The 10750-nt window shown below is 44.0% G+C and overlaps 1 protein-coding gene across 4 annotated transcripts in view; it reads right to left on the bottom strand.

Annotated features, from left to right (window-relative positions):
* Positions 1–3: 3 nt before the first annotated feature.
* dlgap1b (discs, large (Drosophila) homolog-associated protein 1b) overlaps positions 4–10750 on the bottom strand; it is a 93501-nt gene continuing 82754 nt past the window's right edge. For 3 of the 4 annotated variants that reach the window (XM_035619576.2, XM_035619575.2, XM_035619577.2), the window contains exons 7-12: positions 9357–9742; positions 9192–9271; positions 5089–5498; positions 3917–4008; positions 3261–3413; positions 4–2733 (exon numbers count right to left, since the gene is read on the bottom strand). In XM_035619576.2, coding sequence (XP_035475469.1) covers positions 2518–2733; positions 3261–3413; positions 3917–4008; positions 5089–5498; positions 9192–9271; positions 9357–9742 — 1337 coding nt within the window. In that variant the 3' untranslated portion in view covers positions 4–2517. Of the gene's footprint in view, positions 3008–3260; positions 3414–3916; positions 4009–5088; positions 5499–9191; positions 9272–9356; positions 9743–10750 lie in introns of all 4 variants that reach the window. The other variant, XM_035619578.1, reaches the window with a different exon arrangement.

The following is a 10750-nucleotide window of genomic DNA, read 5'->3' as shown; positions in this document are numbered from 1 at the left end:
CAACAAAATTATGGCAATGATATATATATATATTTTTAATGCTGATAAGAGCCCATACACGTGCCATAACATCAACAGTGTAATAACATTAATTACAAAATGTATATCTGCTTAATAAGTTATTTGATTGGTTGTTTTTTTTAGCTTACATTTACATAGGGAAACATTCATTTATGTACAAATGTTTATTTAAATGTTTTCTCTTATATTATAACTACATCACAAGCTTCAGAATAGCCAGGATTGCTAGAGTGTCTTCAGAGTTTAGCAATTGACCACAATCCGACACTCTGGTTTCTAACTCCCTGCTATACCAGGAGTATTATATTGATATGTTAATATAATAAACATAAATAAGAAATCAATCTTTTGACAGTTTAATTCAAATACGAGTTAAAAAAAACAAACTGAAATGAGCTTCATCTGCATAAAATGGTTTTATGCACCCTCTCTAAAATTTATAGCGACCAACTAAAGGAAATACAAATTGCACTGTACGGTTACTTCATCACTTGAGTTCCCTCACAAACAATGAAATCTTGAGGTTGCGTCCAATAGGGAGAAATAGCAGGAATATCTCCTTACCTATAGTTATCCAATGGCACAAAACTCTGTCAGATCATTACAGACAAGTGAACTAACACACCAAGGTCCTGCTCGTCTGTTAGCAGAACAATTATGTGATGGCAAACCAGCTCAGGATTGTTTTCAAGCAGCTGAAAGAAAACCGTGTTACGCTGAATTAAGTAGGGCTGAGATATTCAACAGGAACATCATTCAAAAGACGGACACTATTTCAATTATATAAGAACATGGCCTATCTTGAGGACTGGGGTAATATACAGTATGAGAAAAAAACCATGGGTCACATACAGTCACATGAAGTCAGTCACACTCTCTCATTTCTTCAGTCTCACACATACACACACACACACATGCACTTCTTCCCCTGAGACTGCTGTTGTGCTCAACTATCATATTAGAAATTAAGGCTGATCACTGGAACAGAAAAGACAAAAAAAAAGGGTGCCTGTCATGCTAAAGAACCAACATACATAAAACATAAACACAGTATAAGGGCCTTGTTGTCAGTGCATAATAATAATCATCACAATGTCAATAAACAGTCATTGTTCTTCTAATCAACAAATTAAACATGAATACAAAATATTAGAAATTTGATTTTCTTTTGTATGACCTTGAAATAATTGCTTCATTTGGAGGCAGAGATAGTGCACACAGTGAGGAGGAAATACTTCATTTTCAGTCTTTTAGTCTCAATACTGTCAATAAACTTCTCTTGTCTAAAAATGACAATAAAATACAGTACAACTACCAGTATTGTACCAAATATCAGTGTTTTTAGCTTAGTCTGTAACACAGAGGAGCTTGAATGCAACATGAGAAAACCTGTTAAAAAAAAAGGAGACAAAAATACCAGTTACCTTGTGTCAGCATGCAAGTCATGTCGTCATACTGTATGTCCTTTATACAAACATGTTTTGCTCAGTTAAAAATGAGATGGGACGGATTGGTCTGGTCACAGGTTGTTGATACTGCTACCGAGTCAGTTACTAGAAAGGCCGTTCAGCCCCAGGAAAAGTAGGAAGCACTTCTGAAATGAACATCTGAATCAAAACAGATACACACAGACTCTTTCTCTCTGTCTCACAAACACAGATTAGGTTTGTGGCAGTAATTCTTCACTGGCCTGTCCTCCCCTGGCTATAACGCCACTTTGAGGAGCAAAACCTGACTTGACTCTTGACGGATGACAAACTGTGTCACTAGTTGACAATATATAATAATATAATTTCCTTCCGCACTCTTTTTACTGCTCTGTTATGCTGTGATGATAAACCTCGTTATACAACAAAAACATTTAAGCTTATGGTAGTTTCAGAACCAGATCATGGGAATTTGTTAAAAACTATAGAAAATAAAATCGACTTAAGAAATAAGTTTAAACTTGAGTTAATAGGTCTGGTCTTTCCTGTTGATTTGATGTATTTGATGTGAGCACATCATCTCACATAAGTCACCCATAGGTTTGTGTGTGTTGGCGCGTGTATCCAAACACACACTGCAGACGCATACGCTCCCTTCCAGTTTTGTCTGTGATTCTCGGCTCCTGAATTAACGTGAAGCGTTAATGTTGTGCTACACCTGGCTTACTTTTGTAACATCAGCTCACTTTAAAAAAAAAAAAAGGGATTCATAAGAGATTTCTTTGGGAGTGATTGGCCAAGGGAGGTACGGAGGGAAAAGGCAGTGCTACATCAAAGCTCGGGAAACGGAAATGAGGAAGGGGAGCAGATAAATAAATAAATAAATAAATATTGTACATTTGTTGTTCAAACAAGCTTCCATCCTGCTTGACTGACCCCACAATGATCTGGGAAGTCCGCAAAACAAATATGATTATGTAACGTTAGCACCCTGGCCTTACCATTCAGTGCTACTGTGTGTATGGGACAGTGTATTGGGTATGTGTGTGGGCACATATGTTTGCTTGTCTCATAGTCTGGTCTGAGCCTCTGGGATATAGATCTCGATACTGTCTGCGCTTTCGGTAGCAGAGCTCTGCCGAACCGATGCAGCACGTTTGGCAGCTAGCAGGCGTTTGCGAGCCTCCAGACGCTGGCGCTCATTGCTCTCCAGCGAGCGGTCCCTTGCCAGGGGAGGGTGGCCCTTCTTGGGCTTCTTTGGCACGGGAGGGGGCATCCTTCTCTCCTGGACAGGAATGACAAATAGTCTCAATGATAGACCACTGAACTAAACACAGACACACTAAAACGTAAAAAAGGGTTAGAAAGAGCACTGTAGCTGTTGCCGGCGTTATGTCGGAGCATGCACTTTCGAGTGAGGTTATGGTTCACAGTGGCAGCCATTTGTGTGGGGTAAGAGAAGTGCGGCGGAGGCCATTGCGTGAGGTAAAAGCGACCATTGGAGATGGACAGGCCCCAACGGTGCATGGCAGGTTGAGTAGCTTCTCAAAAGCAGCTCACTGTCGGCAACAAGACAAAACAAAACACACAAATACAAGTGGTGATGCCAGGCAGGCAACATGACAGTACACAACACATATGTGCATGTTACAACAAAGCTCAACTGTGAATCATCACAATTCAAAGTATACAGAAATGGCAGCAGATAACATGCAGGTTAGTGAGGCATTCCAAAACAAGACTACGGTCGGGTGGCTTTCACCATTTAAAATGGAATTGAGTGAATCTGGTGTTTGCCACGCGTGTCTTCACCTGAATTTCTGGTGGGGTCAGAGGTTTCCAGTTGTTGGCTTTGAGTTGGTGGAGTTCATCAAACTTCAGGCTAATGTTCTCGATGGACAGCTGGAGCATGTCCCAGAAACCGGCCAGGTCCTGGGAGATGGGCCGAGGGTGTGCGCTTGGGTTCTGTCACACACACACACACACGCACACGCACACAATAATATAATAAAGTTCATATACTTAAAAAAATAAAAAAATGAATATATATATATATATATACACACTAGTTTTTGGAACAATTCTGTTGATGATTAATTCATTTATGACTATGAAATGTCATGAATTTTGTTTTTATAAATCAGGCACCATACTCTAAATACATGGAAGTACTAGGTTTGTATCCATAATATTATGCAACACATGTAATATGCAAATGTCAAATAAAGTAAAAATCTGCACAAAAGGCTTTGTGCTCCTTCAAAGACAAAAATATAAAAATCCCCCTTCCTCAGGCTCTTTTTTTTTTGTATGTCAAAGACAGTAAGTGCAGCACCACACGCCGCACTAGATGCATAGTAAAAGAGCGCTGGCCTGTCCTGTCAGGATGATTTGTGCAGGATGATGTCAGTGTTGGTGGGAGGAGAGCGGGGGCTGGGGGAGCATGCAGAGGATGAGGTGACACATACCAGATTCTCCTCACACAGCTCCCGGAACTGCTGGAACTTCTGGGACATCAGCAGCTGGGCACTCCCCACTGCACTGCGGATCTTCCCCAGGACTGCAGAAAGACCCAGACACACATGAATGCACACACACGCGCACACACACAATTCACAATGCAATTACTCACAGAACTGCATTCTGCAGGCATGTTGCACCGCTAACAGAGAGGGGGCATTAGTAATGCAACAGAGAAGGATGTGCTAGAATCCACTTTATATGTGCCTCTAAGTTACGCTATTTAGGGAGATTAAATAATTACTGAAATGCACTGAAATACAAATCCAAAACTAGAATCCACAAATAGAAATTCCATAAGGACACAATCCAAAAATGTCACATTTACAGTTCACATGAATGCACAAGCATTTGCTACTGAAAGCATATTTTAAGAATGGAAAATGTTTTTTTCTCCCTCACAATACCAGTTTGGCAGACCGATATGTGAGATAAACAAGGCTCTACTGCAAAACCTGACTCCACTGGTCAGTCTTACCGACTCACATATCCCTGTGAGAGGAACTGTCAATGCATACATTACTCAACATGAAGAGAATGGGATCAGAGACTGAGAGGGGGAGTAATGAATCTGCACTACAGACACAAACCCTTAAGGAGGTGTGTGTGTGTGTGTGTGTGTGTGTGTGTGTGCGCACACACATGGTAGCATGAGATCCGGGAAAACATAACCTTGAGACGGTCTCCCTGTTCTGCGCGTTCTGTGAGAGAATATCTCATAACAACACACTGGCTGCATACACAATGACATTTTTCGTTGACACATGAAATCATCTGTGCAGTAAGGACAGGTACAAATGCCTGAGGCTTGTTTGCTCCATCTGTTATGTGCATGTAATAAGCAAATTTAGACATGTGCTGCTGCTGCTGTTTGTGTGTGTGTGTGTGTGTGTGTGTGTGTGTGTGTGTGTTGCATCAAAATAGTTGAAGGGAAGGAGAACTGTGCGTTCTGTGTGTGCGTGAAAGATCATTATACAATGTATCTAGAGGGCGGCCTATTGATAAGTATGAACGGTATGTCTGTGGAAGCCAGAGGGCTTGAGACAGGAACAAGCAGCTATTGTGGTCCAGAGTAGAGGATCGGAGAAAAGTGTACAACAGACCCTATGATTCAACTCACTCTCATCAGACAGCTCGTTCTCCATCTCATCCTGCTCCATCTGTCTACACCAGCCCTCCATACGCTCCGTCTCGGCCTGCAGCAACTTGAGGAACCAGCGGCCGTCACGGGGGCACACCGATCGGCCGACAGCATCCAGAGACTCTGGCTCGGTCACACTGTCCATCCAGGGATCCGGAGGGGGCAGTATAGATGCGTCGAACCCCACCTCCCCAAAGTCATCTGCAGCACAGGCATGGTAGTGGTTCCCAGAGCCTTGGATGCTGACTGTAGAGGTGGCAGCATCTCGGGAGTACTGGCGCGGCATGGTGGCACAGTGACGTGGTGGCAGCTCCGGGGCTTCTGTGGGGTCGTCGAGGTCAGCCTGCACTGCCGTGGTAACGCTGTTGGAGCGGGTCATCCTGGGGTAACTAGAAGAGGATAAACAAAGGTGTAATGTTTTGTTATGCTTTTCTAGATCAGATTTTTTTGCAGCAATTGATTATACATTATCTTACTGTATAGTAATACAGGTGCCTTCCCTTTAGCAGGAATTATGATGATATTGTTTACCCATTTGTTTATCCTGGAGGTGCACCCAGTATGACACACTAAAAAGGTCACAGTGATCTCATCACCGATAGTGATGAATACCCTTTGCAGTGTGGAACTTCTGAGTGTGTGTCAGTGTGTGTGTGTGTGTGTGTGTGTTTTGTCACCTGGCTCATTCAGAAGCAACAGAGTGTGCAATCGTCCACAAACCCTGCGCTTGGGGGCAGATGAATAGTGCAAGCACACAAACACACACTCACACTCACACAGGCATACACACCTGGGAACCTTCCCTACAGCTTGGCGTGCCATGTTGCATTTGGCTAAGAGCCTTTGTGACACTGCTGGGGAAGCCAGCGCCAAGTCCCTCCACACGATGTGCAGCAGCACATAGACGCGGGCACGCATGCAAAGATTAAATCAACACACTCATATTTGGCTATGTTCTATGCGACAGCTCGCCACCCCTGTAATGAATGGGACGCCAGAGGGAAACTGGTATTGAGTGTGTGTGTGTGAGTGTGTGTGAGTGAGTGGACTTACTTTACTGATCACTGCCAGATTACAACTCAAAGTGGTACAATACTCAAAACACATCTTTTATTAACAGGGTGCTGCTCACTCCGCCACTCAAAATAGCCCACCCCAAAAACAAAACTGATACACTTTGCAGCACGCAGAGGGGCTGGTTTCGGAAAGCAGGGACAACGATTCAAGGAGAAAATAAAACCAGAATAGCACACATTTGAGCACAACACACATCCTCATGCAAACTTTTCAACTCTGGTACTGAAAGCATGCCATATCCTATTTTTAGCCATGTTGACGTAACAGTATTTGACTCTCAATAGGTTTCCAACAGGTTGCAAATTATTAAGTAGTAACTCCTTTTTTGTCCATGCCAGGAAAGAGTGAATGGCAAGCCTATTAGCTGTACCAGCAAACATGCTGACAATCCTCTCACGCACGAACCTCAGCTTGACCTGCCTGCAGCATGACACACACAACTGATCACAGCTCCATCACGCCTGCTTCAGCCCATCTCCGGATGAACACTCCTCCTCCGATCTTCCCATTCATCTCTACCTCCCTCTTTCTCATTCATCTCTCCTCTTCCGTGAACACAAAAAAAAGAAAGAAGCAAGAACGAGGGAGTGGCTTCGAGGGAGATCAAACGGAGTGTGTGTATGCTTTATGTGTACATGCCGGCGGCCTGTGAGTGTGTGACTGTGTGTGAAGAGCAGTTAAAGAGTAACTCCTCCGAGCAGGTGTTCAGTTCTAATGACCTCAGCCTGCTTTCTATCAGCCTGCTAACAACTTCCTGCAGGGGCAGAGACGGGCAAGGCCAAACACAGCCCAGACAGAGAGACAGACATATCAATAGGCAGGAGGTAAAAGAACAAGGAAGGGCATTTTGAGAGGGAGGTCAATGTGAGGGAGAAAAGAAACTGAAATATGAGGAAAGAGTGCAGGAGCAGGGAAACAGGAGCAAGTCAAAATGCAGAAAGTTCTGATTACGTTCATGAGGCGAACGTGATGGAGAGTTGTATAGAGTCTTGCAGCAGATGTCAGCGGACCTCTTTAACTCCAGCTTTTTATTACCTTTCCTCTCATCTGCAGAAAACTGAAGCATCTAAAAACAGCCAGATCGCTTTTGGATGGAAGGAAGCTCCAAATAAAAGGTGGAAGAGGTATTATGAATGACAGAAAAACGCGCCACAAATTTATATTAAAAAGTTGCACATGCACCTGTGACCTCCTGTGTGATATTCTTGTACCAGTAAAGACTAACCTTGAGGCATTTGGGACAAAAACAAAAGGACAGGGAGGTCCAGCATATCCTCCAAGTTGAATTTTCAAGATGGTTGTGCATATGGTTTAGTCACTATAGGGCCATGATCAATGCCCCACTACCCCTGTGACTGCAAAGCCATCTGGTGACCACTAACCCAAGACCCTAAACTAGCAAGGCCCTAAATAAAGAATGTTTCAATTAACCCACTAATCTCATTCAGAGATGATTTATTTTATTTTTTTTATGCATGATTTTTACATCATATAAGTGCAGTATTAAAAAGTATTAATAAAAGGACATCAGTATAATTTGATTGACACACTTTGAAGGCTTGTGTACAGCTCTGTACAGAAAAAGAAGTCTGTGTAAAAACATGCACGTTTGTTGTGTTCATCTCATTTACAGCTCTCTTCCACTCCATTCAGTTAATCTTTGTTCAAACAGCAAGGTGAAGTTATGACCTGAGAATGCTGCACACAAGCACGCGCACACATGCACACAAATAAGGCAGTTTGAGCACTGAAGTGAAGTCGAAGGAGTTTGGCACTGTCACTGTCTGGAAATCTGATGTAGGGCCAAGCATGTCTGGACCTCCCACGTACACACAGACACACACACACACACACACACACACACACACACACACACACACACACACACACACACACACACACACACACACACACACACACACACACACACACACACACACACACACACACACACACACACACACACACACACACACACACACACACACACACACACACACACACACACACACTAGCCAAAAGGTAAACACTCAAACATGCACGACAAAAACCCCATCCCTTCTACTCCAACACGAACCAGTCATACCAGTCATGCACAGGCTGTTGTGCCACATAACATGCAAGCCTCAGTAGACTAGAAAGTGTCTGGATGAGTTAATATTTTGCTTGGCAACACCAAGAACTCAGTGCTTGGTCAGTCAGCTGAGACCTCCCCTTTCCCAAAGCCCCTCGCATTCCCCAACACTGTGTAAGTGTGTGCTCTAAAGTGCTGGACTCAGCCCTCTCTGTGACCTTTTGATTAAAGGTGAGGCCTCTTTGGATTCCTGAAGCATGCCTTGGCTACTGCGTGAAAACCTGCGCTGGGACTAAATTTGTCAACTTCCTCCTCCAAACAGAAGGTCAGTGTTTTGACAGGGTGAACGAAAACATACAAAGAAGTCATAAATGCCTGCGTGTCCAAACAGAGGCCTTGAAAAGTCTGGCGCGATGCGAGCTAATGAAACAGCATGCACACCAGGCTGCTTCTTCTCAGACCAGGCACATGTTGCAGGATGAGAGGCTATAGCTGACAGCGCAGCAGTCTCTTAGTGCTCAGAACTAAACAAACCCAATAAAACTCCCGCCCCTTCTCTCTCCCCCTCCCTCCCTCCCATACACAAACACACACCACCTCAAAGTAGCCTGAATCACAATGACTGGGGCAACAGATGGCTGTCAACTCACCCGCTCCACCTTCCCAGCTCCTTGTACCACATCCTCTGGCCCAGCTGTCGCTTGGGGCCCCTGGCTGAGGGGGATCTGACGCCAACCTCCCCTGAACTGGGGACAGCTGCTGCGGGAAGCCAGTGCAGGGGGGCGAAAACTTGTGCTGCACACTACAAACCTCTCTCTGTCTCCATAATTCCTCTTCCTGTTCGTGCTATCTCTGCCTCATCCCTCCCGTCAGACTTATCGAGTTTCACTATTACAACCTCCCCCTCTTTCTCTCTTTTCTCTCTACTCACCGTCGCTCATCCTCCACCTGAATTCCTATTGACTGGAATTTAGACTGCTCCTCCGTGGGCCCCCCTTCCTCTGGATCCACCTACGAGGAGGGGAGAAACTGTCAAAAAAGCATGACACAGTTTTATTTTTGAACTTCCACCGAAACCATGGGCGCATCCACAAACCTGGATCCCTATGGAGAGGCACTTGCGGAGCGCTTCCCTCTGAGCCTTGCTGTCTGCTGAGACGTGCGCTATGGCGGAGGTGGTGGCGGTGGCAGTGATGGTGATGGTGCTGTTGGTGACATGCTGGCTGGCAGGGCCGTGCACCTGAGCGTTAGCTGCCTCTATGGCGGCTGTCAGGGCCTTCATGCTGTCGATGCTCTCCGTGGAATTGGACAGGCCCGGCTGGGAGCTGATGCCCGTGCGCGGCCCGTTGCCCCAGTCCATATAAGCATCCTGGGCAGACTCTGTGCTGCTTTGGGCTGTGATGGATATGAAGGGTTTGGACGGGGTGGTGCGTGGTGGGACTGGGGGAGGTGTCTTCTTGTAGGTGGTGATGCATGATGACACTGCAGGAGAGAAAGGGCGAGAGAGAAGATAACAAATTACTGCACAATAAAAAACAATCAATCTGGTAAATGAATAGATAAATTCAAACTTTAAAGTGACTTCTCCAATTTCACTTATGAATTTGACTTGACTCATATGAAATGCTTCACTGCCTTCGAAAAACATGGTAGGATGTCTTTTGTAATCCTAACCCTGCTGATGTCATCAGGGTTATCTTGCCTTCAGCATGAGATTTAAACAATTTAACAAAATACTGCATTACAAACTGGACGTATTAGAGTTTGAAAGAAATAAGCATTTAGGAAGCAGGGGGGTTAGATGAAAGGGCAGAACTGAGGTGCTTCATGGGAAATGTAGGATGTAGTGTTTTTTTTGCAAACTATGGCCTAAGCGTAACGATACTTTGATTTCGAAAATCTTAAAAATATTGTGCTTTATCGAGTTCCACAGCTTTATGGAAATGAAAAATAAGTGCATATAGGATATCAAATGTAGAAATTTTGCCGTTACTAAACAACATACATATATGAATAACAGAAATTTTTGAAGCAAAGTACAGCACGTTTTTCTGTTGTACATAACATCCTACATACAGTAGAAACAGGTCACGAAACGTGTCGGCTGTCAGCGAATAACTTGTCTCAGGTCGCTGTGTTGGAGTCAAAATGGACAGTAGATTAGGGCCAACTTTAACAAATCAGAGCGTCACCTAGTAATAGGATTAGCATGTCAGCCACTTGACCCACTGATCTAGATGGTTAAGCCCTCTGGGTACTTACTGTACACACTGAGAACAATTTGATTGTGGAAAATATAGCCATCACTGTTGTTTACATGAATAGTTGCATAGCTGCAAGCTTAATTATATTTACATCAAAGTGCAGAAGAGAAATGATGTCGTGAAAGGCAGCTAAGGTGCTCAGCATGGTTTAAAGGCTTTGTGTTAAATCCAAGCAAATAGATATTGAAAAAAAAAAATTCATAGTGCTGCTCAGTAATACTCTGCT

This window comes from Scophthalmus maximus, chromosome 21, assembly GCF_022379125.1.
Source record: "Scophthalmus maximus strain ysfricsl-2021 chromosome 21, ASM2237912v1, whole genome shotgun sequence".
Classification (NCBI taxonomy): Eukaryota; Metazoa; Chordata; class Actinopteri; order Pleuronectiformes; family Scophthalmidae; genus Scophthalmus; species Scophthalmus maximus.
This window is presented reverse-complemented; position numbering and strand designations above follow the sequence as displayed.